At 42.9% G+C, this 19,261-nt stretch overlaps 1 protein-coding gene across 1 annotated transcript in view; it reads right to left on the reverse strand.

The window, feature by feature from the left end:
- The window catches only part of HHIPL2 (HHIP like 2), an 85,589-nt gene that overhangs the window by 28,648 nt on the left and 37,680 nt on the right, over window positions 1-19,261 (reverse strand). The window contains exons 2-4 of the mRNA XM_077485797.1: window positions 16,750-17,399; window positions 7,996-8,139; window positions 4,988-5,319 (exon numbers count right to left, since the gene is read on the reverse strand). Of these exons, the coding sequence (XP_077341923.1) occupies window positions 4,988-5,319; window positions 7,996-8,139; window positions 16,750-17,399 (1,126 nt within the window). The remainder of the gene's footprint in view (window positions 1-4,987; window positions 5,320-7,995; window positions 8,140-16,749; window positions 17,400-19,261) is intronic.

Genomic DNA, 19,261 nt, shown 5'->3' on the forward strand with positions numbered 1-19,261 from the left:
GCGTCGGAATTCTCTACACACAATTGGAAAAAGTCAGATCGGATTTTGTTGTTGGAAAGTTTTAGATCCAGCTCTCAAACTTTTTCCGTTGGAAATTCCGACGGAAAAAGTCCGATAGAGCCCACACACGATCAAATTTTCCGACAACATAATCCGATCTGACTTTTTTCCATTGGAATTTCCGACCGTGTGTATGGGGCATTAGTATGCTGATGCCATAAGAGTTCCCTTCACTAAAATTAAGGAGCATGTCTATGTCTCGGACATAGGAGACATGGGAGCTGTTACTCTTAATATGGCAGCCAGCCAGTCCTTTCCATAGCAGTTCTCCACTCCTTATCATCTGTGATTGGCCATCTCTGGAGCCAGTATTTGGCTTTTTAGCTATGAAGAAAAGCCTGTGGAAGTTTATGGAAGCTCTGATTAACAGTCTACAGCTGTGCCGCACAGTGCTGCCTTCATAAGCTCTACACAGGCAGTGAGTAATTGATCCATCTGTATCATCGAGTTTTGCTATCTGAACCATTGTCATTTTCTCACTTTGAACTGTATCATTGTCCAGTAACGGATCACCATTTACTATTGTTTTCCAGTGAAAGTTTCTGCAAATCATAGCAGCTTTTTGATTACTCATCAATGAATATGAATTATAAAATATTGGATCACATTAAATCTATGGACATGCAGCTCTGACTATTTTCCATAGCTCAGTGGAGTTTACATGATCTGTATCTGCAGACGGCTCTTTTGTCCTTGCCTCCCCTTTTCTCCAATCCCTTGGATTGATTCTGTCACACAGTCCCTCAATTTAGCCACGGACTGGTATATACCCTTTTATATATATTTTTTTGAATAATGCAACGGCCGTTGCTTTTCAGTCAATTTGACCCAGGTTTGATGGTGATGCGGTTCACCGCAATTTGCATTTACGATATTATATTGATGATAATATTTTTGGGTGGTCTCCATCATTTGTCTTGTGTGTGTTTGCTGTTTGTCCCTGTCTCCAGACCTTTATGTTTATTTTTTTATAGTTTTAGGTGTGGAACTGCTATATTTTTAACAATTGGTCTTTTTTCAATAAATCATATTTAATTCAACATTACATTAGTCTGGTAATTACTTCCCAGGGCTCACCTATGTGGCACTTAGTACTGGGTTATCTTTCTGACACAGTGCACAATTTTTTCATATGCTTTTTTGGTCACTAAGCCCTGCCCATTTTAAGTGTGTGGATAAATACTGGTTGGTACTGTTATGTACCCTATTCCATTGGTTTCACTCCCTCTTTTCTGTTGAAGCTGTTATAACTGCAAAGGGTGGGCCAACTCAATATTAAACTCTATGGACGAAGACTGGGATGTCATTAAATTTCATGTGTGTGTAAAGGCAGGTGTCTCAATACTTTTGGTAATATAGTGTATCTACTTCCCTTTGATTTATCAAGACCTTTATTGAACTAACATATCCTGAAGCAATCAAGTAACTGTGGGGGTTGGATGTAATTACTCATGGGTCAACAGAAGTAGTGGCTCCACATATTATCTCATCTTATTTTTTAGAAATGGTTATAGTAATGTACGTGGAGATCACTATCTTACCAGGCACAGGAACATGTGTGTTGCTCTCATACAATCTAGCTATCACCATAGACTGATTTGCATTGCCCCACTCTACAGCCTTAATAAAGAATCCATCTTTCTTTGGTTAATGATTAAAGTTATACCCGGTATATACTGTATTTAAAAGGTTAGTCCACCCAAACCTGATATTCCAGTTTTGAGTAATTGAAGAGTTTGAACAGTTAATCCACCAAATGGTGTCTCTTATGCCGCGTACACATGTAGCCGACTATCCGGCGGACTTCCCGCTGAACTTAGTCCGGCGGACTTTCCGAATGGGCTACTTGCCCACACACTGCACTTTTTCAGCGGACTAATACGGCGCACTAAGTCCGCCGTACTATCCGCCGTACTTTTGAAATGAACGGACTCGCCCACACACGCGGAGGAAAGTCCGCTCACTTTGAGCGCGTCTCCAGGTAGGCGGGGCCCGCGAAGGAGACGTCGCTGGCCCCGCCACCTGGTATGGACTTAAAGGGGAACCCCAACGCCGAAAAAATCGGCGTGGGGGTCCCCCCCATCCACTTTAGACCCTTGTCCGAGCACGCTACCCGGATGGCCAGGAAAGGGGGGGGACGAGCGAGCACCCCCCCCGAGCCATACCAGGCCGCGTGCCCTCAAAGGCCCCCCCACCCAAAAGCACCTTGTCCCCATGTTGATGAGGACAAGGGCCTCTTCCCGACAACCCTGGCCGTTGGTTGTCGGGGTCTGCGGGTGGGGGGCTTATCAGAATCTGGGAGCCCCCTTTAATAAGGGGGCCCCCGGATACCGGCCCCCCACCCTATGTGAATGTGTATGGGGTACAATGTACCCCTACCCATTCACCTGTGAAAAAAAGTACCAAAAAAAAACACAACACAGGGTTAAAATAGTTTATTGCACAGCTCCGGGGGTCTTCTCGCCGGACTCGTCTGCTATCTTCTGCTAGCTCTTTTGCTAGCGGAGGAGCCTGGCTTTCTTCCTCGCCGCCGGCCTTTTCTTCTGACCTCGTGGTCTTGTCCCCCTCTTCGGTTCTTCTTGCCGGGCCACTGCGCCTTCTTCTAGCTCTTTTACAGGTGGTGGCCCGGTCTTCTGTCGTCGCCGCCGCCTTCTGTTCTTCTCTTCAGATGTTGCCTCATGGCTCCCTCCGCTCACAATGACGGGGACCGGGCTGCGGCGACTTATATAGGGACATCGCCGGATGATGATGTCACAGTCTATTATATATTATTATGATGTCACAGTCCCAGAGGATCCAGCATCCTCTGGGTCAGAAGACCGAAGAGGGGGACAAGACCCCCGAAGTCGGAAGAGGCCGGCAGCAAGGAAGAAAGCCGGGCTCCTCTGCTAGTAAAAGAGCTAGCAGAAGATAGCGGCACTAGGAGTCCGGCGAGAAGACCCCCGAAGACGGAAGACCCCCGGAGCTGTGCAATAAACTATTTTAACCCTGTGTTGTGTTTTTTTTTTGTACTTTTTTTCACAGGTAAATGGGTAGGGGTACATTGTACCCCATACTCATTCACATAGGGTGGGGGGGCCGGTATCCAGGGGCCCCCTTATTAAAGGGGGCTCCCGGATTCCGATAAGCCCCCCGCCCGCAGACCCCGACAACCAACGGCCAGGGTTGTCGGGAAGAGGCCCTTGTCCTCATCAACATGGGGACAAGGTGCTTTGGGGTGGGGGGGCCGCGCGCCCCCCCCTTCCCCAAGGCACCCCCCCATGTTGAGGGCACGCGGCCTGGTACGGCTCAGGAGGGGAGGCCGCTCGCTCGTCCTCCCCTTTCCTGGCCGGCCGGGTAGCATGCTCGGAGAAGGGTCTGATGTGGACCTGGGGGGCCCCCATGCCGATTTTTTTTGGTGTTGGGGTTCCCCTTTAAGTCCATACCAGGTGGCGGGGCCAGCGACGTCTCCTTCGCGGGCCCTGCCTACCTGGAGACGCGCTCAAAATGAGCGGACTTTTCTCCGGGCGGGAAAAGTCCGTTCATTTCAAAAGTACGGCGGACTGGCATACGCATGGCCGGATTGTCCGCCGAAATGCAAGTCCAGTGGGAAGATTGGAGTGCAAAACTACTTTCTAAGTCTGGCGTACTTTCGGGTCAAAAAAGCCCGCCGGAGGCTACACACGGGGGGATTGTCCAGCGGACTTGAGTTTGCCGGACTTTTCCACCCGATTGTTTGATCGTGTGTACGCGGCATTAGGGACTCTGTTGGTGAGATATCTGTACTGTTCCCAAATTTGCACACCATGCCTTATTGATCGTTTATTTATTTGACATCATGGAAAAATAAATGGAAGGAGCTTGGACACATGATGTTGGATGAGAACACCCCAAAACCCCAGGTGGACAGTAACAGAGTTAGCAATTAAAAGAGAAGTATTGGATATATAACAAAAAAAAAAAAAAAAAACCTTAAACTCACTAAGGTGGATGCGGCATCGAACCCCTGCCACCTCTGCAGCACTGAGAACTGAGCAATTAAACATAACCGATCGCTCAGTTCTCCCTCTTCACTCTGAGCAGAGAGCTGTGATTGTCAGTCACTGGCTCTCTGCTCTGCCCTCCTGCACTCCCTGGAGCGCTGGGGAGGGAGCAGCTGGCTCAGTCTCCCAGGGGTGCAGCTGACAGGCTGAGCCAGCTGTCGGTCCAATCACCTGGGTAGATCCCGACTATAAAGTTGGGATCTTTCCCCAACCTGGACCGACTGAGTGATCTTACTTCTTTAAAGCAGGGAAGTCTCACTGTTGGAATTTCCAAGACATATATGGAGTTGACTCAGCTTACCAGACTCCACCTTTGATAAAAAATGTAGGGAATTATAATGCACCTCCTAATATCCAAACATGGAACATTGGAGTGGAGGGATGGATTAAGTGGCACTACTGACAAAATATAAAAGTAAATACAGGTTTATTTATACAATAAAACATACAAACTTGTTAAAAAATTATCCATATCCAAAAGAGTATATAGTCACGATGATGCACTTTGTAGAGCTTAGTGGATCCTATACTCTATACGCTTTTGGATATGGATAATTTTTTTAACAAGTTCATATGTTTTATTATATAAATAAAGCTGTATTTATTTTTATATTTTGTCGGTAGTGACACTTAATACATCCCCCCACCTTAAAATCCCTTGTTTGGATAATTGGAGGTTGGTTATAATTCTCTGCATATTATGCACAGTTGGGGGAATGATGTCCAATTTCTAAAGACATACTATAGCTCTTGCACCCACATACACAAAAGAACTTTGATTAAATATCACTTTTGGATGGACTGACCCTTTTAAGAAGTAATGCAATATGTCATCTGCTATATCCAGAACACATTCAGAAGACAGAAATATGCAGGCTGAATGCAGGCCCAATGGCAGGACTTACGTAAGGAAGAATTGAAGCACAACATGAGATCAAAACATTCAGGGCCCTCCTTGGCCCTCCATCCAAAATTTCCACCTTTGACAATGATGTCGATTTCTTCATATCTGCTTTGGCCAACATCCCCACAAAATATCCTCCCCCTTCCTTTTCCTGTCACACGATCACCTTGATCGACAGAGCACCGCCACATGTTACGACATCCATAGGCATAGACCTCCGGAGCAGCACCACGTTCAGACACAAATGGATTGTCTTTCGGAATTCCATAAGCTTTTCCAGGAGCGTGTTCCCCATCGACATTTATCCGGAGAACCTTACCCAGCAGGGCACTCCTACAGCAGATTCAAAGCATGGAAGGAATGTCAACAGTGTGAAAAATTACATATTCATATAGTTTGTAATTAAGTGTAAAGTGGACTTAAATATATGCAGGGTAACAAAACCCAAACAAAAGCTGACTTTTGAAATCTAAACGATAGAAAAAGAAAAAGCTCCTGGAACTGATTAGAAGGTAACATGTTATGTGAGATGGAGTGTGGAGGAGACACATATGTGATTTTTGATCAGGTTGTCTCTCTGTAAATTTGTTGAAAGTCTTAGCCCTTGTACACACAGTCGGACATTCCGACAACCAAATCCGTCGGATTTTGTCCGACGGATTTTGTCCGAAACTGTTGCATACACACAGTCGGACAAAGTTGTCAGAAAATCCGATTGTACTTAACGTGATGACGTTATTTCATTAGGATGGGACTACGTTCAGCCTAGTAGCCAATAGCTCTGGTCTAGGAATTTGATCTGAGCATGCGTGGCACTTTGTCCGATCGGAATTCTCTACACATGATCGGACAAAGTCCGATCGGATCATGTTGTCGGAAAATTTTATAGCCCAGCTGGAAAACTTGGTCCGTCGGATACTCCGATGGAAACAGTCCGATGGAGCCCACACACTGTCGGATTATCCGACAACACGGTCCTATCGGACATTGTTCAATGTCCGACCGTGTGTACAAGGGCTTAGGGTAGTTTCCATGACCCAATCCCATTCCCATCCCAATGACCTCATGTGACATTTAGAGAAAAAATTCTGCCATGAGAGGAACTCAGGTAAAGAAGAGTCTGCTTAGGATGTGGGCAGTCTTTCCCTGTTTCCAGTCCACAAGATATTGGACAAGCAGGACCACACATTGCAGTACATGAAGGGTGTGACCGAATGTGCAGAAAAGCATCAGGTTCATTTAAATAGAGACCCCACCAGCAGCTTATACTTTTATAAAGTAGAGGACTCAAGAAAAGTATCAGAGGGTAGCTTTAGGTTGAACTTTCCTAAACAGTTCTAGAGTTGGATTAAAATGAAAACAGGGTCAAAATAGCAAAAGGATGTGCATATAGTACAGAATAACATTAAACAGATTATGAATCTGTAAAAACAGATGCTTGTAGTAGCAATGTCTTTACAACTCAATAAAGACACAATGTACTTCTATAAGGTGCTTTATCCACAGATACTAGAGAAGGCCACTATTTTAGTAAACAGTACAATACATAAACAGCTATTTGTGCTTAGCCTCTGCAGCAGTGTCTCTTACAGTGAATTCTGGGGTATGGCTCATAAACCAGGTGAACAGCTGGTGGAATCTCAGTGTTGGTAACACAGGTAAGTGGCTAGAAGAATCCCAGGGCTGTACCATAGGCGAGTAGCTGGGGAGTTATAGTCACTCCACCTGTGTGCTTTTGGGCTCATGCCTAGCTGCCTTAAACAAGAACAGCTACCTCTATGTAAGCTCCAAGTGCTCGGAGTTTCCTGCCCCTAATGACAGTACTGGATCCCTATGTAGCCAAGCTCTAGGCTATCATGCTGGCCTTTAACCACATGCCAAACGGGCTCCTGTAGGTATACATCGGCAGAATGGCACGGCTGGGCAAAGTAACGTACCCGTATGTTACTTTGAATTTCCCGCCATGCGCACCCCTGCCACAAGCTCCGTGACCGCGCCCACAGGACCCGAGGACTCAATGTCCGCGGGGATACCTGCGATCGTGTCACAGAGCTGAAGAATGGGGAGATGCCAATGTAAACACAGCATCTCCTCATTCTGCCTAGTGACAGGACACCGATCGTCTGCTCCCTGTCATCGGGAGCAGCAATCAGTGTCATGTCACTGCTAGCCCACCCCCCAGACAGTTAGAAACACTCCCTAAGACACACTTAACCCCTCACCGCCCCTAGTGGTTAACCCCTTCACTGCCAGTGACATTTTTTACAGTAATCAATGCAATTTTATAGCATATTTTATAGCATGTATTAATTCCAATTAATTAATTCCAATGGTCCCAAAAATTTGTCAAAATTGTCCAATGTGTCCGCCATGATGTCGCAGTCACAATAAAAATCACTGATCGCCGCCATTACCAGTAAAAAAAAAAACTATTTATAAAAATGCCATAAATCTATCTCCTATTTTGTAGACGCTATAACTTTTGCGCAAACTAATCAATAAACGCTTATTGCGATTATTTTTTACCAAAAGTATGTCGAAGAATACGTATCGCCCTAAACTGAGGAAAAAAATGTTTTTATATATTTTTTGGGGATATTTATTATAGCAAAATGTAAAAATAATTAGTTTTTTTCAAAATTGTCGCTCTTTTTTTGTTTATAGTGAAAAAATTTAAACCGCAGAGGTGATTAAATACCACCAAAAGAAAGCTCTATTTGTGGGAAAAAAAGGACGTAAATTTTGTTTGGGTACAACATCGCATGACCGCGCAATTGTCAGTTAAAGCGACGCAGTGCCGAATCGCAAAAAGTGCTCTGGACAGGAAGGGGGTAAATCCTTCCGGGGCTGAAGTGGTTAAAACAAGATAATCAAACCCCCAAATCCTTATCCAGCAAGACTAAGCTCATTTACTGACAATAGGACAATGCCTCTCCAGCAGAAATAGAAAAAGCTTTGCTTATAGTTTAGATGTCTTAGAAATTTCCTACATAATTTTCTGTGACTTACTTGTTCTGTGCATTTCCAAATTCTCCATGTGGATCACCCAGTTCTCCTCCATCTCCAGTGAATATATAAAGATATCCGTCTATGCCAAACAGCAACTGACCCCCATTGTGGCTTCTGGCTGGCTGCACAATCTCCAAAATATACCTATGCAGAAAATAATGTAGACAGAAGACAACATTGACAAAACTGACTTTGGGCTGTGCATTCCCCAAACTGACATTTAAAAGGTAACTATGGACTGCCATTGCTGATCGTCTTTTAAAAATGCTGTTTTTTAGTGAGGTCTTCAATAGCAGACTTCATATTCTCTCCTTGTTTCCTTTACCGTTCTTCTATAAAACTGTCAAAAAGCACTCAGATCCCCCCAGATTCTGGTGAAGCTTGCAATGATCATATTTGTTACCATGATGAGTATGCTGCATACTCTTCCTTTTCTTCAAATACAAAGATATCATTTTTCATTACAAAATGTAGCATCTGACTGAGACACAGACATTTAGATACATTAATAAGCAGGGTTGGAGATTAGAAGTTATGTCATATATGTATGTATTGTTCTCTATCCAGGATTTACATGATTGATCATCTCTGAGTAGGGATCTCATGATGCCTGAAAAAAGATAGCTCCAAGGTATTGTAAGGTTATATGTGCGTTTACTGTATTTTATGCTTGGTATTTACCTGTAAATGCCCCCCTTCATGTAGACATCCAAAAGTCGCCAGAACGCAGCTTGGTGCCGCCATCTTGGATGTGATCTCAGCAGCCCCAGCATAGTAAAAGTTGCCGCTCCAGAGATAGTCTATAGCCAGGGGCGGACTGACAACTCATGGGGCCCCCAGGCAATAGGAGATTATGGGGCCCCCAGGCAATCAGACATTATGGGGCCACACAGTATACACAAACACACCCACACACAGTATACAGTCACACAGTATACACAGACATGTTTCTATTAGCTGAGAAGGTACTGGAGAGGTGGGGCAGCTATAATCTTGGGATTTTTAGACCAAAAGGATGTTGGTAAGGGACATTTCAGAGACAGATGTAAAAAAAAAACACAGATTTTTACATACTTTCCCTGGTTTTACTGAGGCTGGCAACCCTGATGGGGCCCCCTAGTGGCATGGGGCCCTCGGGCAGTGCCCGAGTGGCCCAATGGTCAGTCCGCCCCTGTCTATAGCATTCCCTTTCCCCACTTTACCAGCTACATATATGATTATGTAGGGAGGTGAGAGGTGGAGGAGCTGGGCCAGCAGAGAAAGTAATTAAAAACTCCCAGAAGAGGATAGGCATATGAAGTTCTGGGGAGTGAGGCAGGGGGACTATGGCCGTGCCAGAGAATTGTCATTTCCTGCAGTGGTTAAATTCCCTAACAAGGCCACACATACATTGCAAATTAATAAAAAAATGTTAATGGAAAGGAAAAACATAGTCAGCAAGCAATTTAAATCCTTGATTTCTCTGTGTTTCTGCTTGCAACCTTCTATATCCTTTTTAGGCAGCTTTTTAACTCTTACATTTCACATGGGTAATGAATCTGGATCACTTTATCAGTGGACAGGGATCCTAGGGCTGGATTACTCTGGGGCTGAATACTGATGGGGAAAGCGGAGGATTTTTTGGGGGTCTTTCCACTTGAAATACAATCCTAGTATTGGAAGGCACATAGGCTGCAATCAGTATAGCTGATGTTTGTACACTGACCAGCCCTATAGTTTAGAAGCTAGCAGCCCATATACCTAGACTGCCAGGCTGGTATCCTCTGGTAGCTGAACTGTGCCATTTTTTAAAATTTTTCATACAAAAACTATAAAGAGAATGAAAATAATGAAGCATTCAAAATCTGTAATAGCAGAGGGTCAGTGCTGGACAGCTCCTGAAAATGTGGTGCTTCTGGTGTAAGATTAAATGAAGCTAAGGAGAGCACGACAGCCAGGCACCAGACATCAGATTTACAAACTGTGACACTTTCCTTACTTTGTTTCCACCCTATGGCCACCTATAGACGTTTATGGCTAAATTCATCAAGAGAACTATACAGGGAAGAGGGTGCTAACGATGGAAGTGGAATCTTTAGGCTCTTTAAAGTTTAGGAAACATGAAACCATCCATTTTATTATTTGGAGGTCTGTACCATTAAAAAGAATTGCTATATGTAAAAGAAGACCCCGTGCTTCCTCCAATAGAGAACTATAGGGGAAAGGGGGTGTTGGTGATGGGAGTGGAATATTTGGCCTCTTTAATACTCAGGAAACATGAAACCATTTCTCCGTTCCATTGTTTGGTGGTCTGTGTAACATTTAAAAAAAAGATTTCCTAAGAAAGAAAAAAAAAAGAACCTGTTTACGCCTAAATCTTATTCCATCTATAATTTTACCAAAATTTGACATCACATGGCATGCTTGATGATAATGCCAGTACAAAAAAGTGTCATCAACCAAGTATCCCTAGGGTAGCATGGTGTCTAAATACACCTCCACACATGGTATAAATGCAACTGGTGCAATGCACAGTAGCACACCAAGCATGATGCATTAAAATGCATTTAATTTTGAATGGCACCCCATCACAGAAGGCACCTGCGCTACAGCACACCACTGTAAATTATATGCATTGGTATCAGTAGAGACCAGTGGTAATTTTTTGGGGGGGCTGCCATTAATACCATTGGTCAGGTATGGAGAACTTACCCTATCTTTGGTGGGCAGTGCTTTTCCTGGGCTTCACCGGCGGCTTCCTGTTGTAACACCCGGGTGGGCTCATGGCACAATGCTCTGCGCCACGAGCCCATCCTATTTTGAAGCCTGTTAGAGCCTATGGCTCTAATCAGGTGTTTTAAAAAAAAACACCTCCCACTGTAATTCACGTGCCTGGTGTCTTGAAAGGGGCCAGATGCATGAACAGGGGGTGGCCGCAGCAGCTGTGGATAGATTCACTCATAGCATGAGCTCTATCTATTCGTACAGGGGATAGCATTGATAAAGGGGCGGCCCCTGATGGACTGATTGGTATGTGTAGCTTTAAATAATTTAATACATCAGGAGAGATTTTTCCTGCACTGATGCCCATTCAGAATGTATTGGTTGGGAGTGCTTGCTAACTGGGGGGGGGGGGGGGGGTGGAGGGGGTTTGCTCTGACTGGGGGAAGACAGAACTTAGTGATCCTGCTTAGCAGAAACACAAGATCTCCATCTTCTTCTGATTGGCTCCCCCTCTGTCCAATCAGTACTTGATCATGGTCACTTAAAGTATAATAAATGCACATTTATTTGCAGGTAAAAAAAATATGTGAAACTATTTTTTCTCTTAGGAGCCTGCATAGCATTGCATACACCATCAGCAGATTGTGGGTGCAATGTCAGGCTCCTGCAGATGCTTAGGACTACAGCTGTCTACCCGAACTTCCCATTTGGGCAGAATGAGAGGTGCAGCATCCTAAATTCAGGTGTAACATGTTACTAAAGGTGAACTAAGCCTAGGACACAACATTAAATATACTTTTGTAATGCACAATAAAAATTTAAATTTGACGTGGTATCTGCCTCTTGTGGTCCCTGTACAGTAGAGCTCAGAGTGGGAGAAGAAGAAGCAACACAGGGAGCCAAATAGTTGTGCCTCAGTGTTCATATGCTAACAATGAACATGCCAATAGGAGGAGAGAACAGATTGACACATACAGTGGTGTGAAAAAGTGTTTGCCCCCTTCCTCATTTCCTGTTCTTTTGCATGTTTGTCACACTTAAGTGTTTCGGAACATCAAACCAATTTAAACAATAGTCAAGGACAACACAAGTAAACACAAAATGCAATTTGTAAATGAAGGTGTTTATTATTAAAGGTGAAAAAAAATCCAAACCATCATGGCCCTGTGTGAAAAAGTGATTGCCCCCTAAACCTAATAACTGGTTGGGCCACCCTTAACAGCAACAACTGCAACCAAGCGTTTGCGATAACGTGCAATGAGGCTTTTACAGCGTCCTGGAGGAATTTTGGCCCACTCATCTTTGCAGAATTGTCCTAATTCAGCTACATTAGAGGGTTTTCGAGCATGAACGGCCTTTTTAAGGTCATACCACAACATCTCAATAGGATTCAGGTCAGGACTTTGGCTAGGCCACTCCAAAGTCTTCATTTTGTTTTTCTTCAGCCATTCGGTGGTGGACTTGCTGGTGTGTTTAGGATCATTGTCCTGCTGCAGAACCCAAGTTCGTTTCAGCTTGAGTACACGAACAGATGGTCGGACATTCTCCTTCAGGATCTCTTGGTAGACAGCAGAATTCATAGTTCCTTTTATCATGGCAAGTCTTCCAGGTCCTGAAGCAGCAAAACAGCCCCAGACCATCACACTACCACCACCATATTTTACTGTTGGTATAATGTTCTTTTTATGAAATGCAGTGTTCCTTCTACGCCAGATATACTTGGACACACACCTTCCAAAGAGTTCCACTTTTGTCTCATCGGTCCACAGAATGTTGTCCCAAAAGTCTTGGGGATCATCAAGATGTGTTGTGGAGAAATTGAGACGAGCTTTGATGTTCTTTTTGCTCAGCAGTGGTTTTCTCCTTGGAACTCTGCCATGCAGGCCATTTTTGCCCAGTCTTTTCCTGATGGTGGAGGCATGAACGCTGACCTTAACTGAGGCAAGTGAGGCCTGCAGTTCCTTGGACGTTGTTGTGGGGTCTTTTGTGACCTCTTGGATGAGTCGTTGCTGCGCTCTTGGGGTAATTTTGGGCGGCCGGCCACTCCTGGGAAGGTTCACCACTGTTCCATGTCTTCGCCATTTGTGGATAATGGCTCTCACTGTGGTTCGCTGGATTCCCAAAGCTTTGGAAATGGCTTTATAACCCTTTCCAGACTGATAGATCTCAATTACTTTTTCTTTCTCAATTGTTCCTGAATTTCTTTGGGTCTCGGCATGATGTGTAGCTTTTAAGGATCTTCTGGTGGACCTTACTGTGTCAAGCAGCTCCTATTTAAGTGATGCCTTGATTGTGAACAGGTGTGGCAATAATCAGGCCTGGGTGTGGCTAGAGAAATTGAACTCAGGTGTGGACAACCACAGTTATAGTATGTTTAACAAGGGGGGCAATCACTTTTTCACACAGGGCATGATGGTTTGGATTTTTTTTCACCTTTAATAATAAACACCTTCATTTACAAATTGCATTTTGTGTTTACTTGTGTTGTCCTTGACTATTGTTTAAATTGGTTTGATGTTCCGAAACACTTAAGTGTGACAAACATGCAAAGAAACAGGAAATGAGGAAGGGGGCAAACACTTTTTCACACCACTGTAGGCTCATCAGTGTGCTGCTTCTCCTTTACTGTTAATTAACCTAACCTTGACTTGATATAAGCCTCTTGCAATCCCCTGTGTAGCAGAGCTCAGCAGGAAGTGGTAGAAGCAGCACAGCATTCTCCTCATGCTGTTTCTCTGCCTCTCATTCTGAGGAATGTAAGGCTGACCATACAACTTTCTTGTAGCAATCAGCACAAATAAAAACTCGAGTGTGTTTCGTTTGTGCTGTTTTGTGTCCTAAAAATCTACATTCGTGCTGCAATTGTTTTTTCCAGACTATGACATCACCCAGCCCCCTTACAACAGCCAAATGGCTGGTTAGGTAGTTCCGCGTCTGTGCTGGTTTGTGCTGTTTAATTTTCCGTTCTATCTTTTATAATTTTTGTGTTATTAATGATTTATTAAAGGTCACCAAAGGTCACTCAGCCCCCCTACAACAGCCAAATGACATGAATCTGGTTTTGTTGGTTAGTGCTACGTTTGTACCAATTTGTGCTGCTAAAATGTATATTTGTGCTGTTACAGTTTTTAAGTTATAACAGTTTTTTTTTTAAACCCCACTCACGTTGCCCCCCTACAATCAGCACAAATGTGTTTATATAGTTCTACATTTGTGCTGTTTACATTTTCTTTCTATCTTTTATCGTTTTTGAGTTATTAATGATTTATTAAAGGTCACTCTGCCCCCTTACAACACCCAAATCACACGAAACTGGCCTTGTTGGTTAGTGCTACGTTTGTGCTGCTAAAAGTTTTATTTGTGCTGTTACAGTTTTTAAGTTATAACAGTTATTTTTTCAAACCCCACTCACTTTGCCCCTCCCCCACAATCAGCACAAATAAAAACTCAAGTGTGTTTCTTTAGTTCTATGTTTGTGCTTTTTTAATTTCTGTTGGACCTGTTATCGTTTTTGCGTTATTAATGATTTATTAAAGGTCACCAAAGGTCACTCAGCCCCCCTACAACACCCAAAAGACACAAAACTGGTCTCCTTGGTTAGTGCTACGTTTGTGCTGGTTTGTGCTGTTATGGTTTTCAAGTTATAACTGTTTTTTTTTTTTATCAAACCCCATCCACTTTGCTCCCCTACAATCAGCACAAATAAAAACTCAAGTGTGTTTCTTTAGTGCTACGTTTTGTGCCGTAAAAATTTACATTTGTGCTGCTTTTTTTTTTTTTTTAAAGATGTTAGCAACTTTCAATTTGTATGCAATGAGGCAGGCCCTTGCACTTCATAGTTGAAGGTAAATCTTGAGGAAATTGAACAGGAAAATTGTATATATTATAGACCACATATAGAAACATTTTTTTACAACATTAACATATTGATATGCCTTGTACACACATTTTTTCAGACGGATTTTGTCTGAAACTGGTGTTGCATGCACACGGTCGGACAAAGTTGTCAGAAAATCCGATTGTTCGTAACGTGGTGACACGTGTTGCGTACGATAGGACTATGTTGAGGCTAGTAGACAATAGCTTCGGTCTCGTAATTTGATCTGAGCATGCGTGGCACTTTGTCGGAATTCTCTACAAACGATCAGAAAAAGTCTGATTGGATTTTTTTGTCAGAAAAGTTTAAATCCTGCTCTCAAATTTTTTCCCGTCAGAACTTCTGACGGAAAAAGTCCGATAGAGCCCACACACGATCGGATTTTCCGACAATATAATATGATCGGACCTTTTGCGTCAGAATTTCTGACCGTGTGTACAGGGCAATACAGTTACAGTGCCTTGCGAAAGTATTCGGCCCCCTTGAACTTTTCAAACTTTTGCCACATTTCAGGCTTCAAACATAAAGATATCAAATTTTAATTTTTTATGAAGAATCACCAACAAGTGGGACACAATTGTGAAGTGGAACGAAATCTATTGGATATTTTAAACTTTTTTAGCAAATAAAAAACTGAAAAGTGGTGCGTGCAAAATTATTTGGCCCCTTTACTTTCAGTGCAGCAAACTCACACCAGAAGTTCAGCAAGGATCTCTGAATGATCCAATGTTGTCCTAAATGACTGATAGTGATAAATATAATCCACCTGTGTGTAATCAAGTCTCTGTATGAATGCCCCTGCTCTGTGATAGTCTCAGGGTTCTGTTGAAAGCGCAGAGAGCATCATGAAGACCAAGGAACACACCAGGCAGGTCCGTAATACTGTTGTGGAGAAGTTTAAAGCCGGATTTGGATACAAAAAGATTTCTCAGGCTTTAAACATCCCAAGGAGCACTGTGCAAGCGGTCATTTTGAAATGGAAGGAGTATCAGACCACTGCAAATCTACCAAGACCTGGCCGTCCCTCTAAACTTTCAGCTCAGACAAGGAAAAGACTGATCAGAGATGCAGCCAAGAGGCCCATGATCACTCTGGATGAACTGCAGAGAACTACAGCTGAGGTGGGAGAGTCTGTCCATAGGACAACAATCAGTGGTACACTGCACAAATCTGGCCTTTATGGAAGAGGGGCAAGAAGAAAGCCATTTCTCAAAGATATCCATAAAAAGTCTTGTCTAAAGTTTGCCACAAGCCACCTGGGAAACGCACCAAACATGTGGAAGAAGGTGCTCTGGTCAGATGAAACCAAAATCAAACTTTTTGCCCACAATGCAAAACGATATGTTTGGCGTAAAAGCAACACAGCTCATCACCCTCAACACACCATCCCCACTGTCAAACATGATGGTGGCAGCATCATAGTTTGGGCCTGCTTTTCTTCAGCAGGGACAGGGAAGATGGTTAAAATTGAGGGGAAGATGGATGCAGCCAAATACAGGACCATTCTGGATGAAAACCTGTTGGAGTCTGCAAAAGACCTGAAACTGGGACGGAGATTTATCTTCCAACAAGACAATGATCCCAAACATACAGCAAAATCTACAAAGGAATGGTTCACAAATAAACGTATCCAGGTGTTAGAATGGCCAAGTCAAAGTCCAGACCTGAATCCAATCGAGAATCTGTGGAAAGAGCTGAAAACAGCTGTTCACAAACGCTCTCCCTCCAACCTCACTGAGCTCGAGCTGTTTTGCAAGGAAGAATGGGCAAGAATTTCAGTCTCTCGATGTGCAAAACTGATAGAGACATACCCCAAGCGACTTGCAGCTGTAATCGCAGCAAAAGGTGGCTCTACAAGTATTAACGCAAGGGGGCCGAATAATTTTGCACGCCCCACTTTTCATTTTTTATTAGTTAAAAAAGTTTAAAATATCCAAATAGATTTGGTTCCACTTCACAATTGTGTCCCACTTGTTGGTGATTCTTCACAAAAAATTAAAATTTGATATCTTTATGTTTGAAGCCTGAAATGTGGCAAAAGGTTGAAAAGTTCAAGGGGGCCGAATACTTTCGCAAGGCACTGTACATACACCAAGAGTCTCCCTTCCGTATATATGTTTAAAAAGCATTAAAAAAATAATTTCTTTTTGTCATATTTATGTAATTCTGCTTACCTTTCGGTTCTCCTATCTGCTCTATTTATGTCATAGCGTGAAACCCGAAACTCACTGATTCTGATTTTCTCCATATACTCATCATCCAAGATGGAATAGTAAACATAAAATTTGCCATTGTAGCGGAATTGTGGGTGAAAAGCCATGCCAAGGAAACCCCTTTCATCTCCATGCCATGGAGTGGACACCACGCTGTCCTGCAAGTACAGAAAGGGCTCCACTAAACGTCCACCATCTGGTAAGTAGACCCAAACTATCCCAACCTGCTCCGCTACGAACATCCTGTGAGTTCCATCATTAGCATGGATCATGAGGACAGGATTTCTAAGGCCATTGGCCATCTCCACTAAGCACATCTTAAGACATCCTTCCTGGTCCTCCACTACCGCCCCAAGCCTGTTATTGAGGTCCATGTTTTGTATCACATCTGGGAAACAGTAATCTGGATCAGGCAGTTCCATAAGATTACAAAACAGGTCCATGTCCTTTGCTGACTCCCTTATGGCGGAGTCATTGGTGAGAAGGGTGATAATGTATTGGCAGTTGTAATAGAAATCATAGCAGTAATCGAAGCACAGGCCGGGGAGGGTCCTTAGAGGGGTTCGTGGGTCTTCAGCATCATACAGATGAGCAGCATATGGAGAACACTCCTGTAGGATAAATCAAATAAAATATTAAATTAACAGCACTTTAACAAAATAATTGTAGTTTAGCACAGGGACTACAGGGTCAACTACAGGGCTAGGGCTTCGCTTCACCTTTACATTTTCAACAATACAGGAATACAAAATTTGCCATATTCTTTTATTGAGAAATAATTGCTCAGTTGTAGTTTTTCTCTGTGAAAAAGGTTAACTACTTCTAAAGGTAGGCAAACGCTATAGTTTTCCTCATCAGGACACTGAGATTGCCCCAGGTGGTTATAAGGAGTGCTGACTCTTCCATTCAGGAACCAGTCTGGAAAGGATAAGGTGAAAAACACAGCTATTTCTTCAGAACAGAAAAAAGTAGGAATCTTCAACAAGGATTATAAAAATGATTTTACTCTATAGAGATCACCCAGTGGGAATTGTTTTTTTTTTTCTCAACAAAAGTGGAATTACACTTTAAGATTGGACAGTGAGTATGATAATAAGGGCACAGCCATCAAATGTACAAAACCTGCAAATAAGAATAAAAAAAAAAAAATAATAATTTATGAAAATTCTTAGGAAACAATATTACCCATTTCTAAAGTAATTTCCTACAATGAAAGTGAGTCTAGTATTAAAAGATCAAAGATCATTTAGGAAAACAGTTACACCAAACTTTTGCCACATGTTGAGCTAGAAATGTATGTTTTCTATTAACCCCTCGGATTCAGGATACTACATAGACGGAGAGGCATGTGCTGATTGTAAACACATCTTTATTTAATGCAGTAATTTTCTTAAATGTTTCTTTGTAGTAAATCTTTTTTTTACATGATTTTGCTCCATGACGCAACTTAGGGCCCCTTGGTTAAATTCTGATCCATCCCACCGACCAACGCTTTCCATTTGTATTATTTATACATGCTTTTATTACCATAGCTCCCAACTGTCTCTGGTTTTGAGGGACTGTCCCTGATTTGGAGCAATGTCTCTCTGTCCCTCTTGTCCTCATTTGTCCCTCATTTTGGTCTGATCCATATAGCTGTATACAAAATGCACTTTTTGTCTTTCAAAAAGTGTTTTCCAGTACTAAACCTTTCATCTAATTTCTAAATTGCTGCATTTGTACATTTTAAAAGCCAATATAAAGGAATGGTAGTGGTTACAAAAAAAAGCGCTTGTGGATTTATTAACCTTTTTTTTGGTTAATTCTCCTATATGTTTGTTAGTAGTTGTCCCTTATTCCTATCTCAAAGTGTTGGGGGGTATGTATTACCACTACACAATGTGAGCTTTGAAGCAGTTGCATGTAAACACCCTCACCCATGTCTTTATGCACCTTGGTTTATGCAATGGTCCAAATCATTTGGTGGAGTGGGGATTATGATGTGGGGTTGTTTTTCAGGGGTTGGGCTTGGCCCGTAAGTCCAAGTGAAGGGAACTCTTAAAAATGTTACGAATCCCAGGACCCAGCATTTACTATATCTGGTTTCCCACAGTACACAGAACATGGAAATGCAATCGTTTTAGTAAATATAAACTGCTAAATACCTTTTCTCATCAGCAGTATATAGAAGACTTATGACGTCTATCAGTGTCTGGTTAAAGCTTGTAGGAGGAGTTTTCATTCTGCTCTAATTGGCTTATCAGGCTGCAGGACCCCGACATTCTGTCTGGACAATGCTAATTGTCCCTGTGCTAATCACATGCACCCTCCCAAGGGAAAAAAAACCCTAACCCTCTAGCGCAGGGGTCTCAAACTGGCGGCCCTACACCTGTTGCAAAACTACAATTCCCATGAGGCATTGCAAGGCTGACGGTTACAAGTACAACTCCCACAGGGAGAGGCATGATAGGACTTGTAGTTTTGCAACAGCTGG

The sequence above is a fragment of the Lithobates pipiens genome, unplaced genomic scaffold (genome assembly GCF_037356315.1).
Source record: "Lithobates pipiens isolate NorthernLeopardFrog02 unplaced genomic scaffold, aLitPip1_a1.2 Scaffold_18, whole genome shotgun sequence".
Classification (NCBI taxonomy): domain Eukaryota; kingdom Metazoa; phylum Chordata; class Amphibia; order Anura; family Ranidae; genus Lithobates; species Lithobates pipiens.